We start from the raw sequence: 18,508 nt of genomic DNA on the forward strand, positions 1-18,508 counted from the left end.
AACCACAGAGGCCCTACGCTCCCTTCCAGGTATGAAGAAGGCAAGAGGATATGGTATGTTCCACCCAATGAGACAGGAAGGGAAGTCTGCTGAAGAAAATCATCTCTTAGATACAGAGAGACACAGAGGAAGAGATGCCCTTTCCTTTGTCTTATCTGTACCTGATGCCTAGAACTGGGGCCATCTTGGAACCACAAGGGGAGCTGGGCTCACCTTCTGGGCCTGGGAATGACAAGAGTGGAAAGGCCTGGGTCTCGGTGTTGTTCTCGAGGTTCTAGGTGGATGATACTGGAACCTCCCTTCCTTGAGACGTCTTGTCATAGGAGATGATTAATTTCCGCTGTTGCTTAAGCCAGCGTGTAACGTAACAGTGTGCTTACCAGACTCTCCTTGGGAAGTGTCCTCTGAGTGGGCAGGAAGAGGCTGACAAGCCTTTGGAAAGGGAGCTGTGCCCGTCGCTGGCTTGTTGGATCTCAGGCCCATTCCCCACCCCACCAGGCCCTGCTCTGTCTCTTGGGAGGAGTGGAGACAGGCGCTGACCCCTGGAAATCACGCTTGCCGGCTCTCTGGCCAATAGGTTCCAAGTGGGAGGCCCTGGCAGGAGCCTGAGGAAGGTAGAAGTGGACCTTTTCCCTCCCATGTCTCTACTGCGGGCAGCGTCCACAGCAGCGGCCGCTTCCCCAGTTCCAGCACATCTGGTCGGCACCTCTCCCTGTGGTTCCGGCCCCCACTGGACAGCCCCCGGGTCCTCTGCAGGTGGGCCTCGCTCCCGTTTACGCCCAGCCCTGTGGGTGGTGGTGCTTCCTGCAGTGGTTAGATATTCTGTTATCTCTGTAGCTAGTTCCCGTCCTAGTTAAATTCCCTTTGCTGAACTGCCTTGCCTGCTCTGGCCTGAGCGATACAGGGCACGACCTGACGAAGGAGAAGGTTTTGTACCTGTGTGTGGTGGCCTCCCCGCCTTCTAAGGTCACCAGGTCCTGTTGTCAGTGAGGATTTGGTGGGACTGATGGGAAATGCAGGTTGAGGCCAGAGCTGAGTTGTCTGCTCCATGAAGGAAAAGACCCCGGGGGTCGGATGCTGCCCCCAGAACGACCCCACCCACAGACCTCGGTCCTCTCGCCAAATGAGGCTGGGCCTGTGGAGGGCTGCCTCTGTGTGTGCCCCGGTCTGGTTCTTGCCCTGCGTGCCACGGGCCCCTCGCTGACTCAGCCCAGCCCTGGACAAGCCTTTCCAAGCCCAGAGCTCTCCAGCTCTCTGAAGACTCATAGCAGAGCTCACACCTTTGCCCTCGGGCCCCATGGTGGTACCGCGTGACCACCGTCCCAGGGACCAGGACACCGGAGCGCAAGCCCGGGGATCAGCGGCCCCTTCGGACTGTGAGCTCCTTGAGAGCAGGGGCCTCCTTCGCTCGCCTTCTCCCTGGTGGCTGGAGCGGCCCTGGGCTAGGCCGAGGGCTCACAGGCTGTGCGAAGGGAAGCAACGAGCATCCCCTTCAGATGCTCCTGCAGCCTGTCCTTGGGAGCCCAGACCCACGGCTGCCTTGTGTCCAGGGGCCCCTGCGGCTCAGTCCGCCATGATGCCGCAGGCCGTTTGGAACTCACCTCTGACTTGGCAGGAAAGTGATGCTAACACCACTCCTGGGAAGAGCACGTTCCAGAAGGTCTGGGTTGTGCAAGGGCCCTCCACATGCTGTTCCCTGCCTAGGAGAGAAGTCTTGCAGGCTCTGGGGATTCCCAGAGGCGGGGCCCCACTAGGGTGGGCCCCCGGCAAGAATGGGGCCGTGGCAAAGCCTAGCAGAGGTGCTGCAGCACGTCGGGTCAGAGGGAGTCACCGGGAGCTTAAGAAACAGTTCTCTTTTAGCGCTGGGGAGAAGGTCAGGTTTCACTGGGGCCCCGTCAGCTCCTCACTGGTCCCCAACAACCCAGCCCCCAGCTGCATACAAAGGGGGGGGGTTCCTCCCTTGCCCAGCACATCACTTGCATGTAGCAGACACTCAATATAAACATGTATTGCACGAATGAATGAATAAACGACCAAAGGAAAATATTCCAAATCTTTTATCCCCCAAATTTTAGATAGCACATGGGGAGAAATTCCCACAAGTTCATCAGTCATGTAGCAAATACAAATCACAGATTTCTCAGGACAGCCCCAGTTTCAATTTAACAAGATTGAGCGACTTCTGTGTACCAGGTACTCGGCTAGACACTTATGAAGACCCGTAAATCATAGTCCTAACTTCCAAGGGAGTGGGAGTGGGGGAGGCCCAAGGTGCCCGCACGGTGTGACCCATGCTGTGATGTCAGGCATGTGGGGCCTGCAGAGCAGAGTGGTGTCAGGTGGCTAGAGTGGCAGGAGATGGGTGAGGCTGGGAAGGTGAGCAGAGCAGACCTCGGAGGCTCCTGGGTGCTAGGCTGAGGCATTTGGACTTTACCCTGTGGACCAAGGGCCACCAGCAAAGGGCTTTAACTAAACAAGTGGTCAGATCTGAAACCTTCTGTCCTGCGGTCAGCCCACGTGTTAGGAAGGTGGCATGTCTGAAGCTGGCCTGGGCACATACTTCCTGGGACTCTGTGTTCAGTCCACTGAAAAGGCAGGCTGTGGGAAGCAAAGCATCGCTAAAATCAATGCGCCAGGCAAGCGAGCTACTGCTTCTCAACCTCTGGACAGAGGCCACCTCTTCTCTGCAATGTACCGTGTGGCCACTGACATGCCGCAGGGCCTTGCTGGGCTCCCAGAGGCCTGGCCCACTTCCTGCCAGATGGCCTTTGCCCCAACAACTCCCAGGGAGCCACAGCAGGGCGGAGGCCGGGTGGGGCGGTGATGCAAGCACTTCATAATACAAACGTCCCGGGACTTCCACCGACACTGGTGTCTTTGGCTCTTCCAACAGGTACTTTTGGAGATGCTCTACTTCTCTGATGACACCTGTGTTGCTCAGAGCAAGGAGGGCCTCCACGGAAGTTCCCTGTGCCCAGGGCACATCACTTGGATATTGGCAAAGATGGTACACTTTCTGCCTCATAGGGTGGATTGGATTTTGGGAAACACCTAAAACAATTTAAGAGCAAGCCTGGAGTATCAGTGAGTAACTGAGCTTCCAAACATTATTTTTGGTCCAGCATCCACATGTAACTAGCAGTGTCCCGTGACTGATTCCTATTTCCCTAAGTTGTGGCACCCTTGCAGGACAGGTCCTAACCCCCCAAAGTCCTCCTGTGGCTGGATGTCATGAGCCTCACTCCAGAGTCAACTCTTACTACACTTCTGGGAAGAAATTGGATGCAGAATATATATGACCACAACGTGTGGACAGAACACAAACCCATTTTCCAGAAAGTTCTCAATTTTTCCTGGAATGTTGACTCTTCCTTTACTGAGGACATGGATACATAAATCCTTGCTGACCATTGTCTCTTATGTTACTTCTTCTCAGTAAAGGTGACTCCTTAAAGTTTTAATTATCATATACCTTTATAAGGCCTTTCGGGTAAGTAAGTTAAGAAAAGATACCTTCTGTGCCAGACATGTCCTCACTTTTGGTTCAGAAAATGTGATTTGCAGATTCCTACAGAGCTCTTTGTAAAAGAAGTCAGAGATTCTTAGAACACCAGAGTGCAAAAGCCTGAGTTTTCATTCAGTCCAGTCCAGCCAGGGTGCATTTTACAGAAAGAGCTTGAGATCCAGAGAGCAGAAGTGATACCCAGGGATGAGCTAGGTGCTGAGGGTAGCTAAAAAAATTAGAGGTGGTCCCAGCACTTAGGTGGGATGACTAAGGGTACAGAACTTATTGGCATGTCCGACGTGGTTTTAGATGTTTTTGTTCACTTCCCTAAGTTACTGCTTCTGCACCAAACACAAAACCTCATCTCCATGTAAGGGTAACTTCTAGATGTTGGACTACACATCGTTTTCAAGGATCTGCTGCTTTTCTCTAAGGAAAAAAGAAAAAGTAAGGGAGAAGATAAACTCTACTGAAAATATACAGAAAGGCATGAGTGCCATTCATCTGAACAAAGCCAGGTTTAGTCACTGTAGGTTTATCTTTTCAGATCCAGATTGGTAACTGGGTTTAATGACTCAGGCCTGCTGACTCCCAGACCCAAGGCCAAACTCTAAGAGTCTGTCTGCAGCCAGGAGGGCCAGTTCTCAGGGAAGCCGCACTTCCTCCTTCCCTTGCTTCTGTTTCCCCATCTGGGTCAAGATGGGTCATCTGGGCAAGGCCAGGCCTCCCCAGGGGAAAGTGCAGCACATGGGCAGTTTGGGGTGGGCTAGCAGGAGAGGCAGTGTGTAGAGGTGACCACATGTGAGTAGCACATGTGAGCAGCAGAGGGACAGATCACCTGGCTTCCTGAATCAAGAACTTGCCTCTGGGTTCCAGCTAATGCTTCTAATTCTAAAATTCGGTCACAGAACTGAGCTGAAAGGGACTCTAGATCAGGCCCGAACTCTTCCCTTGATGGCTGGAGAGAGGCTCACAGGGGGTCAAGGAGATGGTCAAGGTCACACAAGGCAAGCTGCCGGCGGGACGGGGGGGCTGGCTATCCTTCCCTCCACACCGGGCTCCTACTAGGATCCCACACGCTGAGACATCCGGTTCCCTCTGCTGGGAGGAAGCCGAATAGTGGGGAGAGTGTTTGCCACGCAAGGACTGGTTGATTGATGTGCCTCGGAGAGCTGGGCAGTGCAGACAATGCTCCCCTCTTGGCCCCAGCTCTGGACACGGGAGACTTCCGGAGTTTGAGGAAAAATCTGCGTGTCACTGGAACAAAATGTTTCTTCTCAGAGCGGGGATAAATACCAGTGTTCACCATGGAACCAAAGCTGTTCCACTTAGTGCCTGGGATTGTAATGGTCTCTGATGGGATTGTTAATTTCATTATTAATCTCATTCCCTCCTAGGAATTAAAATTGCTGAGATGGGGATAACTCCCCTCTCCCTCTCTCTCACTGGTACCCAGTGGTTACTCAAGGACTATGTAAAAATAAGGTTGATCAGGGTGGCCAAGAGAAAAGGGAGCTCTGCCTGTCATATCCCTTCACATAGGAACACTCGTTACTGTTTACTGCTGTCTTCCCTTTTCTTGATTCTGTGGAAGCCATGCATGGTCCAGGGAGAGTTAGATACTCATTCTTTCCTGCATTCATCAAACAAGCACTCACTCCTCACAAAGAAGGTTTTTGTAGCTGTAAAGATCCTTGGGTCTTCTAGTCCAGCCTTCTTCTGAGGCCCAGAGAAGGGAGGTACCTTACCCAAGATCACACAGCAAGTTGGGGCCAAGGTGGGCTACAGTCTTGAGCTCTTCCAGGGTCCCTGCCTGGGGCTAGTTTCAAACTTTTTTACTCCCACCCGCAGCCCTCAGGTCGGTCACACCCTAGGTTGGGACATAATCACCTGTTGGATTTTGTCTACAAGGGAAGGAATGGTAAAAATGCAAGGGGCAAAAAGTGCCCCAAATCCCTCCCTGGGGCCGGCAGTGGGGGGCGGGGGTGGCCTGCACCCTGGAAAGGCCAGTTCTCCATCAGAGCCTTGGCTGCACTCCTGGGGACTCCCAATTGATGACAGGTTTTGCCATATGTATTTCTTGAGTAGACACTGGTGGTGTTGGGACTCAACTCTCCCAAAGTGTGCCAATCGCTGCTGCCCTTAAAGAAGTCTTCGATGAGTGCCACCCAATACAACTAAGGGCAGTGGATCGCTCGGTGGCTTGCAGACCTGTTGCTTCCTACCCCTTCCTCTAATGCCCTGAGACGAGTCTTTGGCTTAGTAAGCGTAACGTGTATCTTCGCTTGTCCACTGCTGTCTGCCACCTAGTTGGAAGACACCTGGATATGTTAGACACGGTTTACAGGCGCAGTGGCTCGGGAGCTGCCCCCAGCTGTGCCGCTAACTTGCCGGGTGACATTTCTCCCTTCTGCGTCTCTGCCCCCTTCTTCGTGGGATGGGACTGCGACAGAATCGCTTCCAGGTCCCTCCCATAGGAATGGAGACGCCGGGCAGAAGGAGCCAGAGTGTGCCAGGTGGGGTCCACGTGGCCCGCTCGCGCCCGCGATTTCCTTTCTCCGCCCGAGGGCACGAGGCATTTAATGCCAGGTGGAAGAACAGTGCTGTTTGGCGCAGGAGCTGAAATTTGGCGGCGGTCGGAGGCTGGTTTCGCAATTCTTCGGCTGCGGCTCTTGGCCCCAGGCGGAGCGCCAGGCGCAGGCGCCTGAGGGTGCGCTATTGGAGCCCAGGGCCCGCGGCGTGTGCGCCTGCGCGGGCCTGCAGCTGGCCCGGGAGGGGCGGGAGCCGCTCGGATGCGCTGACGTCGAACCGCCCGCGCCCCCCGCCCCTCCGCCCGGCTCAGGGTTGGCCGCCGCCGCGCCCCGCCCCCTCCCTGGGAGGACGCCCGGACGGAACCGATCGCGGCTGGTTTGAGCTGGTGCGTTTCCATGACGACACGCGCGGCGCTATAAGTAGCGGAGCTGCGGCGAGTCGGGCTTTGTCAGTTCCCTCAGTCTTCCTCAGCCTCCGCCGCCGCCGCCGCTGTCCCTCTGCCAGCGCTCCGGCACCACCTCGGGCCGGCGGTTCTCCGCAGGAGGGAGTGAGGTGGCGGGCGGCCGGGCGGGCGGCTGACGGGGGCGGCGGGGACAGCGGCGGGGCGGCCGGCGGTCCTGCGCGCTCGGCGGTGGCGTCTGGTCTCCATGGGGTCTGCCCGCGGCGCCCGTGCGCTCTAAGGTGAGAGGGGCGCGTCCGGGCGGTTGGAAGGCCGGGGGAGCGGGGGTGACGGCCACGTGTCCCTGCGCCCGGGCCCGGCCTGAGGCCGGAGCAGCTCCCGCGCCGTGGAGCTGCGAGGACACGTGGTCGCAGAGCCGGCCGCCGGCCCCTGACCTCGGTGAGCCGCTGCGCCCCCGGCCCTGGCGTCCCCGGTGAAGCCGGCCCCCGGCGCGCACGGCGGCCGCCCTCCCGGCTCAGGGCAGCCTGGGCTGGAACGGCCCGGGGTTCACCTCCTCCGAACCACGTCAGTGAGGGTTTCTGAGCCGGAAGCTGTTGAAAAGGGTCGGTCGTTCCTTCAACTGCTGTGTTTTTTTTTAAACCCATGTGGCAGTCCGGTAGCAGGTGCAGGAGAGGTAGGAGGCGAGCCGGCGCAGGTCTCCGGGCTCCCATCGCTCGCACTCATTTCTAGAAGGAAGAGACGTGCCATTCCGCCGTATTGCCCTGGAATTTACTTTTTTCTTTTTCATTTTAGCTTTTATTTGTGCTGTGTGTACAGAGCGAATGACCCAGTATAGAAACCCACTCGGGTCGCTAGAGCTGAGATGAGATAACCTCGTAGTAACAACTGGTAATAGTCAACCGGCCGTGGCTTAGAGTTGTTACGGGATCTTTGAATGACTCGGTGAGTCAAGGAAAACCTATAATATTAAGATCCCAGTTCAGGCTTCGGCATAGGAGCCAGTCCCAAGATCTTCCCAAAAAGGCCACCTGTGTTTGAAAATGCGAAATAATGGGGGAAAGTGGGGAGTAGAACCTCTTAGAAATGTCTAGGGAGAACAAAGAATGTGTTGACTTCATTCACACCTAAAATAGGGCGTAATTTCGTTCACTTGTGAATTTTTCAGTTGCTGTTTGAATTAGTACCTGTCTTTTCTAACGTTACCCAATTTGCAGTAAAGCATTTCATAGCAGAGAGGCGCTGTCTTGCGCTAGTCCGAGTCATTTTAAGTAACTTAGCTATACAGAAAGAACACCGAGAGGTGTTCTTGGGTGAAATGTTTCTATATCAAAAGTTATTGAGATAGGGCTTCCCTGGTAGCGCAGTGGTTGAGAGTCCGCCTGCCGATGCAGGGGACACGGGTTCGTGCCCCGGTCCGGGAAGATCCCACGTGCCGCGGAGCGGTTGGGCCCGTGAGCCATGGCCGCTGAGCCTGCGCGTCCGGAGCCTGTGCTCCGCAACGGGAGAGGCCACAACAGTGAGAGGCCGCGTGCCGCGAAGAAAAAAAAAAAAGTTATTGAGATAAAGCTTTGAAAGATACAAGAAAGCAAAATACTTAGTAGGGGTGTATTTCAGAGAAACAAAAACGTCCTAAGCTTAAGCCTGAACATTGCTTTAAAAATGTTTAACAAGACTCTAAATAGCCCAATCTGTCACCGGTGAGCGTATTTAAATGTTGTTATATAGACAGAATGGGTTTGCCGGCAGTTAGTCTCTTCCCTTCCCCTACGCGCGATTTAGGCAACGTAGGTGGTTGACAATGCCAGCAAGTCACATTAGATCAAGCCTTGCAAGTTCTGCCGTGCATGGGTTTGGATTTATGGCAGGCCCGTCCCCCTGGGCCTCTCATAGTGTCCCATGCCAGAGCAAACTGGCCCAGAACCATTGCCTGGCCTCTGCCCGTAGGCTGCAGGCACTGAAGCGGGTTGCACAGTGGAAAAGAAGCCCTCCCTGGCAGAAATTAAATAAGTTAAAATCAGTAATTTTAAGACAACTGTCATTGACCAGTGTCGCATTTCATGAAGGCCAAGGACAGTGGCTCTGATTGTTAAATGAGCTTTATTTTTGCTTATTCATAAATTATTGTTGGCTTATTTTTGTTATTCATAGTTAGTCAAAACTTATTCCCAGGTGATGATCCTTCATAGCTAAGCAGGTATTAGAGCACCTGTAAGGACAGTTGAGGTTCCCAGAGTTGCTGATTTAGTAGGCAGTGCTGGTTTAAGAATACTGATTTCTGATCCGCTACAGCAACTGTAATACATTATGTTGATTTGAAGATTGCAGTTTTAAAAAACACATGCCTAGCGTGAAAATTAGCTCATAAAATTCTCAGGAAACTTAAGAGCACTCAGTTAAGTTGAGAGCAATGATGCCTGTTAGTCACTAAAAGTTGTTCTGTATAAGACTTAGGAAATAGCAAGGTGTTTATACAGCAACTTTGAAAAATTGCTCTCATGCTATTTTAAGCTTCTAAAGAGAAACAGATCCGAAATAAAGTAAGCTAACTGTCATGAAACTTTTTCCCTATCAGTGAACTAAGTGCAGGAAAGCTTCTGAAACCTGCATTCAGCAGTTTTTAGCAGGGATATTTGAAATGCTTTTTTTGAGGTGGACAGTACTATATATGGAAGTTCAGTGTGAAAAACTCTAGCGTTGTATCTGTGGTGTCCTCATTCCATTGAGGTTTATGGAGTCACGTGACCTAAACCTAGGAATAATGGGATTCCCAAACCCAGTGAGTGAGGTGTCTGTGGAGGGTGCTTGAGTAGTCCTGCTTCTTGTGTGTGCTGCCAGTAACTGATCTTCCAATTTAATGTGTTCCGAAGGTGGACAGCAGATTGTGCGTTTGTCAGGACATTTTCACTGCTGCAGCAAGGGCACGCACATCTTTCAGTGGGACTTGGAATTCCTAGAGAATTGCCTTTGTGAAAAGCTGGCATAATTTCTTTAAATTTCATCTCTTAGTTTCCCTTGTAAGTATTCATGGTTGTTGCAGGCTTATCTTATTAGGAGTTACTAAGTATTGCTAAGACTTCTGAGTAAATCGTCTGCCCTGTCTGCAGTTTGTTGTTTCAGAAAGATATCAAGGAACCATGAACAACTTTAGTAATGAAGAGTTTGACTGCCATTTCCTGGATGAAGGCTTTACTGCCAAGGACATTCTGGACCAAAAAATTAATGAAGTTTCTTCTTCTGTAAGTGTATGTTAAGTCCTTGCTGGGAGTGCAGCTTTGAGAATGTTGGGTTGGATGGGAAGCTTCAGTGGGGTCTTGCGGAAATGGAAATGTCTTATTAGGGAATTTAGAATTTAATTGGCTACGGATCGTGCAATAAAAATGATATTCATGCCAGGAATTGACTAAATAGAGTAGGATTCATGAGAATGACGGGCAAGGGAAGGGAAGCCTGCGTGTTGGACACATTGTTAGGCCGCTGATGGGTTTCCTGTAACCACTGTCACTGCAGGACGATAAGGATGCCTTCTATGTTGCGGACCTGGGAGACATCCTGAAGAAACATCTGAGATGGTTTAAAGCTCTTCCTCGGGTCACCCCCTTTTATGCAGTCAAATGCAATGATAGCAGAACCATAGTGAAGACCCTAGCTGCCATAGGGACAGGATTTGACTGTGCCAGCAAGGTGAGCAAAAGCCGCAGAACTCACAGGATTGTCATGGCCTCGGTGTTCCCGCAGGGCAGATCAAAACTGCGTTGTTTGGGCAGGAGATGCTAATGAATTGAGTGGGGGTGGTGACAGCTTCCCACGTTTTTCTGTTTCTTCCATGTATTAGCTACATGTATTGTAACACCTCTTCTTTTTCAGACTGAAATCCAGTTGGTGCAGAGTCTCGGGGTGCCTCCAGAGAGGATTATCTATGCAAATCCTTGTAAACAAGTGTCTCAGATTAAATACGCTGCCAATAATGGAGTCCAGATGATGACTTTTGATAGTGAAGTTGAGTTGATGAAAGTTGCCAGGGCACATCCAAAGGCCAAGTAAGTTACTCCTCCATTTGAGGGCAGGGTCAGATGTGGCATCTGTATAATAATGGCAGACAAACTCAAATTTCCAGTTGTTAGATTTCCATACTTTAGTAAATTATCTGTGTACTGGGTCAGAGACAAAGTAGAAAAAACCTTAAAGCCTCTTGATTAATAAAACCAAATTAGACTTAAACCACAGGGTATCAGAGCCCAGGAGTCTCTGTCTTAACCATGGCTGTAGGTGATCTTCTATTATGGGAAACTTGATACACTTTTCTTGCCTCTAGGTTGGTTTTGCGGATTGCCACTGATGATTCCAAAGCAGTCTGTCGCCTCAGTGTCAAATTTGGTGCCACACTCAAAACCAGCAGGCTTCTTTTGGAACGGGCGAAAGAGCTGGAGATTGATGTCATTGGTGTCAGGTGAGATCTTGGTGATGGCAGAGGTAGAGATTAAGATTAGACAATGCAAGTTTTATAGGTTTTCTCCCACTGTGAATAGTTATTTCCAGAAATAGTAAGAAATAGCATATTCTACTTTTTTTGCCCCAGCTTCCATGTGGGAAGTGGTTGTACTGATCCGGAGACCTTCGTGCAGGCCATCTCTGATGCCCGCTGTGTCTTTGACATGGGAGTGAGTATATGTGAACCCCAAGTGGGAGGAGGGGGGGCAAGGATGACAGTAATAACTAGTCCCGATTCCAGAACTGACCTTTTGTAGAGGTCATCTCATATTACAGACATTTAACCCCATCTGCTGCGTGCATTTGTCACGCCGTGTTAGGAATCTGGCTACTTGGTTGACCTAATTTGATTGAATTCACTTTCTTGACTCCAGGCTGAGGTTGGTTTCAACATGTATCTGCTTGATATCGGTGGTGGCTTTCCCGGATCTGAGGATGTAAAGCTTAAATTTGAAGAGGTAATTTATAACAAAACTATAATCTGTAGCTCTTAGCAAGTTCTTTTTTGGAATATTTCAAAACTTAACTAGTTTTAACAGATAGTAAAGGGACTATACAAACGTGAAAATAAATGTCTTGGTGTGGTAATTTGAATGACTTCTGTGCTATTTAAAATGGTACTTAAGGGACTTCCCTGGTGGCGCAGTGGCTAAGACTCCGAGCTCCCAATGCAGGGGGCCCGGGTTCAATCCCTGGTCACGGAACTAGAAGAAGTTAGGCCATTATATGCTACTCATTTATAAAATAAATCCGTATTCTTTTTTGTTAAAATTACGTGCATAGGCAGAATAGAAAGTTTTGTTCTGTTGGCATGTATTTGCTAGATAAAAACATTTAGGCACTTTGTAAGTGGTAATAAATTTGTATCATTGTTTAATAAAATCATATCCATAACATCTTAGAGTAGAAAGGGTGTCTGGAGGGGAATCAAAATGAAACCACAGGGATGTCCAGGCTGGTTTTCAGGGAAATGTTTATCTTTTGCTGTTGTTTGAGGGTAAACCTCTCTGCTGATGACTGCTCTCAGTGCTTTTGATGTGTCATGTCACAAGGTACTGGTCCGTGTGAGTTCCCCTTGATGACTAACTGCTCTTTTCTATCTCACTCTGGTAGATTACCAGTGTAATCAACCCGGCGTTGGACAAGTATTTTCCATCGGACTCTGGAGTTAGGATCATAGCTGAGCCAGGCAGATACTATGTTGCATCAGCTTTCACACTAGCAGTTAATATCATTGCCAAAAAACGCGTATTAAAGGAACAGACAGGCTCTGATGGTACGTACAAAGGATGATTCATCGCGTGTACAACAAAGTTGGTACATGAAGTGGTAATTGAGACTAATTGTGCTTTTCTAGATGAAGATGAGTCAAGTGAACAGACGTTTATGTATTACGTGAACGATGGAGTGTATGGATCTTTCAACTGCATCCTCTACGATCACGCACACGTGAAGCCTCTTCTGCAGAAGGTACCTTGTGAACACGCTGTAGACAGCAGTTAAGAGGATCGGTCGGAACAAGTGTAAGCAGGCGTGTTTTTCTCTCTCTCAAATGTAGAGACCCAAACCAGATGAGAAGTATTATTCGTCCAGCATCTGGGGACCGACCTGTGATGGCCTGGATCGCATTGTTGAGCGCTGTAACTTGCCCGAGATGCATGTGGGCGATTGGATGCTCTTTGAAAACATGGGTGCTTACACTGTCGCTGCTGCTTCTACTTTCAATGGATTCCAGAGACCAACCATCTACTATGTGATGTCAGGGCCAACATGGTTAGTGACAACAGTGTGTGTGTTTATGTTTCCTGTAAGAAAATAAAACCTTCCAGGATTTGTTATGCTTGCTCTTGTCGAATAAGAAATCGCTTTACTTAGGGTTAAATAGTAACTTTTTTTTTTTTTTTGCGGTACACGGGCCTCTCACTGTTGTGGCCTCTCCCGTTGCGGAGCACAGGCTCCGGACGCGCAGGCTCAGCGGCCATGGCTCACGGGCTCAGCCGCTCCGCGGCATGTGGGATCTTCCCGGACCGGGGCACGAACCCGTGTCCCCTGCATCGGCAGGTGGACTCTCAACCACTGAGCCACCAGGGAAGCCCCAGTAACATTTTTTTAAATTGTTTTTCTCTCCATATTAATGTATGCTTTAGAAATTTTGGAAAATACAATGGAAGGAAAATCCCTTCAATAATAGTGATCTGTATTTTCAGATTTTTAAGGCATAATCATTTTAGAAAAGATTGATCGGGATATTTCTCTGCAGCTAGAATATTTTAATTAGTGTCTGTGACTTGTGCTTTCCTCGTTACCATAAAGATGGTTCTGAAGAAATGCTTGCTGTAGAGCTACGTTGAATTGCTTCCTGATGACATAGTAACCAAGGACATAAATAGGCTCATGAATAAGTTATTCTCAGTTTCTCGGTGTGGAATTGCTCAGTGAGGGGTGACTCAGGGTTTCTGAGCGTGCCACTCTGTCTCTTTCAGGCAACTGATGCAGCAAATCCAGAACCACGACTTCCCCCCCGGTGTAGAGGAGCAGGACATCGGCACCCTGCCTGTGTCCTGTGCTTGGGAGAGTGGAATGAAACGGCACCCAGCAGCCTGCGCTTCAGCTCGTATTAATGTGTAGATACCATTCTTGTAGCTGTTAACTGCGAGTTTAGCTTGATTTAAGGGTTTGGGGGGACCACTTAACTTAATTACTGCTAGTTTTGAGATGTCTATGTGAATAGGGTTGGCACAGATGCAGCAACGTGGAAGACTAGGCGATGGGGTCACACTTATCTGTGTTCCTATGGAAACTATTTGAATATTTGTTTTATATGGATTTTTATTCACTTTTCAAACATGCTACTAAAGCGTGCCCCTCAGCTGCTGAGCAAGCGTTTGTAGCTTGTGCATTGGCAGAAAGGGCCAGAAGCTCAGTGCTGTGACCTGTTTGAAGTAAAGTATAGGCACTGGGAAATGTCTACGGCGTGTCCATTCCAGATGGCTCACCTTGCGTGTGGTTTACAGGTGGGAAATTGATGCTTCTCCCATAGGCTGAGAAACTTGCCCCAGAGGACTAAGGAGTTGACAGGTTTTCAATATTTTGAAGATCCACGGAATGCCTTTTTCCTGTCTGACATTTTTATTTCAAGTCCACAAGTCCTGTCGGAAGTTTGCTTTGGATTCCCAGAATAGTGAGTGGGTCTAGCCCCATGTGCGGTGGAAGGAAAAGGAGGGGCGAGACAGTGAGCAGTCTCTGCTGTTAACGGCTCAGTCCACCCTGGATGCGACTGTGAGCCTGGAGTGCCCAGGGCCCCTTGTTAACTAGCCGGCCTGCGGCGAGCAGGGCCAGTGCCCAGGCCCCCTGCACCCTGCCTCCAGAGGCTAGACACAGGCCCTCCCCGTCTTGACTTCACTAGTTGCATAGTTACAACTAGTTGGGAATGTAGCACAGCTTTTGGTAGTTGTTGCACGTGTTGTAGAGCTTTACCTTCCGACCTTGGCCTTTTATATTCTCTTACTCAACTTGTACCCCCAGTCCTCAGAGGAGGTTGGCAGGCTCCCATACTAAATTTCCAAAATGGGAATTGTGAATTCCTGCTGTAGCACAGGGAGGAGGGAGGAAAGGAAGGCCACGTAAAAGCCAGGTGTCACCTTAGTAACTGCCACTGGTCTGTACCAGACACTGCAGACGGCACTGAGTGTCTCACCAGCTTCGTTAGAGGGACACGGGGAGACAGCACGTGGTACAGGTGGGAATGCTGCAGCTTCTTGCATCTCAGGGACTGCATTAAGCGCTTCTGCTGATGCTGTTGGTACCTTTACCAAGGAGTTGAGGGGAGTGACTTGCGTTTCTAAAAAGCCACCTTCCCCCGAGACCTGAGTTCCACCTGGACACAGCACATTGCAGTGATCGCTGACATCACATCTCGGCTGGTTAGCCAGACCCCTGAATAAGACATCTTAGGAGCCACAGAGAAAATAGGTCTGACTGGAGTCTGGGCAGAATAGAGGAAAGAACACAAGTGGACTGTCTGTCCGACTTCCTGTGAGCACATCCTTTTCTGGGTCCTCAGTCTGCCCGCTGCTAATGTTCAAAATAAAGGAATTGGTGTTCTGTATGGATTAAGTGCCAAGAAATGCAAGCTAGATGCCATGCCTAAGACTTTGAGAAATTAGATTTTCTACCTTCAGAAGTGAGGAGTAACAAGATGCCCTAGTGACAGCACTGAGCTTGGATTGAAAAGAGGAGAGGTTTTCCACTCAAAAAGTATGCAGGACTGAGGGCTTGGGAACTGCTCTGCTCGCAGCCTGTTAGGTAAAAGTGCAGTCCAGCCAACTGGCCAGTGCTGGTGGGGACAGAAGTAGCCCCAGGTAGTCCCATGGCGCCCATACAACAGCCTCTGAACCTGGCTCATGGCAGCTTGGTGAAGCAACTTGTGAGCCCTGGGAGCCTGTATGGTGACACGGCCTGGGCTGGGCCAAATGACCTCCCGTGGCCCCTACACCTGGGTGTGGGCGAGTTTGGCAAAAGGATGGAGATCTCAGACGGCTGGGTGTGTGTCGGTCAACACTGTCCTCCAGGACCCTCAAGTTCTAGCTTGCAGTGTGCACTTAGTATGTCCATTACAGATGGTACTGTCCGGTCATTCATAGAAATGACATTCCTAGACCTTGATTTGAAGTGAATATAGCTCTGGCCTCCACCAAGGCTGTGGGTGACTCTTCCTCCTGAGGGTGTTGGAGTCTCCACGCAGGCCTGCATGGGAGGGGCTACTGGTTCAAGGTAAAGGAAGTGGTTTCCAAGCCCCTGCATTTGAATCACTTGGGGAGCGTCTGAAAATGCAGATTGCCGGGTCCGCCCCAGGACTGGGGACGGAGGGTGGGGCAGTGGGTAACCACCTGGGCAAAGTAAGATGTCACTGATGCTCCTTACACCACAGTAAATCCCAGATGAAAGTTTTCATTGTGACAGGCCACAAATGTATTAGAAGAAAACATTTGAAGTCAAAAATGCAAGGGGCAGGGGCTTCCCTGGTGGCACAGTGGTTGAGAGTCCGCCTGCCGATGCAGGGGACACGGGCTCGTGCCCCGGTCCAGGAAGATCCCACATGCTGCGGAGCGGCTGGGCCCGTGAGCCATGGCCACTGACCCTGCGCGTCCGGAGCCTGTGCTCCACGACGGGAGAGGCCACGTGGAAGGGGCCAATTTCTTTCCTGTTCAAAGAGCTCCAATAGATCTGTAAAAAAAGAATTCAATAGAAAGTGGGCAAGCCACTTAGGTTCACAGAAAAGAAAAAACTTTGAACTTGAACAAACTTTAAAACGCAAGTGCATATTAAAACTATGAGAATCTATCACCTGTCAGTTTGACGAAGGTAGAAGAGTGCACTGGCTTGCTGGGTAAGCAGGCTGGCTCGCCCAAGGCAGATGGGAAACTGAGAATAAGAAGAATCTCTGGAGGGAATTTGGCGATATCAGAAATAATCCACGTTATCTTTGCCCCGACAAGTCTACTTGTAAGAATTTTCTGATAAGTCGGCTTAAGGCTTTTCATTGTGACTGTCTGTACAGCATGTACTAGAAACAACCGTATGCTCGTGAAGAGGGTGCTGGCTGATGAGATCACTGGGACACACGGCTGCTTCAAGACGCAGAGCCCTGCAGGAGCTGGTGGGGGACGATCTCCAAGCTGGAGAAAGGGGCAGAGGAGCACCGTGCAGTGAGCTATCCCGTGTGTAAAAGGCAAGCCAGGCTTGGTGTGCACGCCTGTACCTGCACACGCGTGGCAACTTCTGAAAGGACTGACAAGAAACGCAGCAGGAGGATGGAGGCCTGAGGAGGGGAGTGGAGACTGACTCCATACGCACCTTTACACGTGTCTATTGCTGATCTTAAAGGAATCAAATGAATATGCCTCCTGGGTGAGGAAGGAGAGGCCCAGAGAAAAAGTCCTCAGTCGTGTAACTCCCACGCGCACGAGCGGCTGAACCAGGGCCCGCGGGCTGGGCCGGGGACGGCGGCGTTGGCCAGGGCCGCCCTGCAGGGCTGGCTCGCACCCACCCAGCTCCTGAGGCTGCCGGAAGAAGCGGCCGAGTCTTCGGGGCCGAGTACTCACCCGCCCCCCCCCCCCCACACACACACCTCTGCCCCGCAGCCCCGTCCCCGCCTGGGCGGGGCCGTCTGCCCTGACAGGGCGCAGTCCCCCCGGGGACGGGGTCAGAGCCTGGCCTGCACCTGGACCTGTCCGCACCCAGGGCGCCACTGTCCACGCCTTCCACAGCCCTCTCTAGCCTCCTGGCTGACCAGCCTTCGTGCTGCCTCGCAGGCGGCCCGCTGGCCCACGCAGGCCTCGCTCGGCCTGTCTTCTGTAGCCCTGTGCTCCCCACGGCCCACGGTGACCCCTGTGATGGTCACCTTGCATCTCTGTGCAGACTCCATCCTTGTTTGTCAGGTTATCTACCTGCCAGCTGGTCAGGCTGTACTTTACGTGGCAACCCTATCAACCAGGCTTCCGAGTCCCGGGTACCAGGAGCCCGGCCTCGGCTTCTGTGTGCTGTGTGGCCCACGGGAAATCAGGTGCTCCCCCGGGCTTTAGGCTGTCAAATGGGACAGAGGCAGAAAGCTCCTGTATGAAGCTGGCCGGAGAGGCTCCGAAACCAGGCTGGGGGATCCGCGCTCCCAGGCCCGGACGGCCCTCCCGGATACGGCCACCAGGGGGCAGCAGCACCTCGTGCTTGAGACTCCTCGGCCAATCTGGAGCTGCGACCAAGCGGGCAGGTCCTTCAGTCCCTCAGCAAACGATGGCAGAGGCCTGACAGGAGGGCTGTGGGAACTGGAGCGTGGCCTGGCTCAGGGGGAGATCCAAGGGCAGCCACACCTGGGCAGCTAGGCTTTGAGGCTCCAGACAGCTCGCCCTGGACCAGGCTGCTCCCCCCGAAAATCTTGCGGAGCCCCACAGACGAAGACTCCCCCAGCCCAGCCCTCACACGCAGGGAACAGCTGGGGGTCCCCACGGCCTGCATTCTCTGCCCCCTGCCTGTCCGGAGTGGGTGATGCCCCCAGCCTGGGCTCCTGAAGTACCCACACCACACTTGGTGACCTGGCCGGCCACCCCTCAGGCGCCCCCTGGACACACCGCTCGTGCCCGTGCCCCGCCCGGGCCCTGCGGCCAGGCTCACCCGCCCCCCATCCCCCGCTGAAGCGTGGGTGGCGTGGGAAGCAGGGGGCACTGCCCTCACAGTCCACCCGCTGACCAGCCCTTGAGGCCTAAGTCCAGGTCCTGCTTATCCCCACACATCGGTCCCCGGGCGCCCAAGGCTGCTGGTGTTACCCCTCCCCATCTTCGCCTGGCCCGGGGCCATACTCTTCCCACAGCGGGGCCGCCCCACCCTGGGCGCCTGGTGCCAGCCCCGGCTCTGGCTCCCCCTTCTGGAGGAGCCAGGAACCATCTGCAGCCCTCGCTCTGAGCTGGAGGGGCAGGGGGGCAGATCCTGGCCCACGGGCATCCTTGCCCTCCCCCAAGGCTCTGCAGCCTGTCCCTCTTTATGTCACACTTAGTCATTCCACTTGTAGTACCTTATTCTACAGAAGTAAT

The 18,508-nt window shown here is 52.0% G+C and overlaps 1 protein-coding gene across 3 annotated transcripts; it reads left to right on the top strand.

Annotated features, from left to right (window-relative positions):
* The first annotated feature begins 6,467 nt into the window (after positions 1-6,467).
* Positions 6,468-17,304, top strand: ODC1 (ornithine decarboxylase 1). 3 transcript variants are annotated; one of them, XM_079940337.1, is made up of 12 exons: positions 6,468-6,718; positions 9,305-9,451; positions 9,542-9,673; positions 9,945-10,118; positions 10,302-10,474; positions 10,750-10,884; positions 11,014-11,095; positions 11,300-11,383; positions 12,039-12,201; positions 12,283-12,395; positions 12,484-12,698; positions 13,409-17,304. In XM_079940337.1, the coding sequence occupies exons 3-12, from the start codon at positions 9,572-9,574 to the stop codon at positions 13,551-13,553; spliced, it is 1,386 nt and encodes a 461-aa protein (XP_079796463.1). In that variant the 5' UTR covers positions 6,468-6,718; positions 9,305-9,451; positions 9,542-9,571; the 3' UTR covers positions 13,554-17,304. The 3 variants fall into 3 exon arrangements, with proteins under 3 accessions (XP_079796463.1, XP_079796465.1, XP_079796464.1); XM_079940338.1 differs by lacking the exon at positions 6,468-6,718 and adding an exon at positions 7,358-7,379; XM_079940339.1 differs by lacking the exon at positions 9,305-9,451.
* The last annotated feature ends 1,204 nt before the right edge of the window (positions 17,305-18,508 follow it).

Source organism: Stenella coeruleoalba (assembly GCF_951394435.1).
Source record: "Stenella coeruleoalba genome assembly, chromosome: 13".
Classification (NCBI taxonomy): domain Eukaryota; kingdom Metazoa; phylum Chordata; class Mammalia; order Artiodactyla; family Delphinidae; genus Stenella; species Stenella coeruleoalba.

Bases quoted from the DNA above. Each gene is read 5' to 3' on its own strand.
- ODC1 (XM_079940337.1), top strand. From the start codon at position 9,572: ATGAACAACTTTAGTAATGAAGAGTTTGACTGCCATTTCCTGGATGAA. The intron at 10,475-10,749 runs GTAAGTTACTCC...TCTTGCCTCTAG, and splicing joins AGGGCACATCCAAAGGCCAA to GTTGGTTTTGCGGATTGCCA. The intron at 10,885-11,013 runs GTGAGATCTTGG...TTTTTGCCCCAG, and splicing joins ATTGATGTCATTGGTGTCAG to CTTCCATGTGGGAAGTGGTT.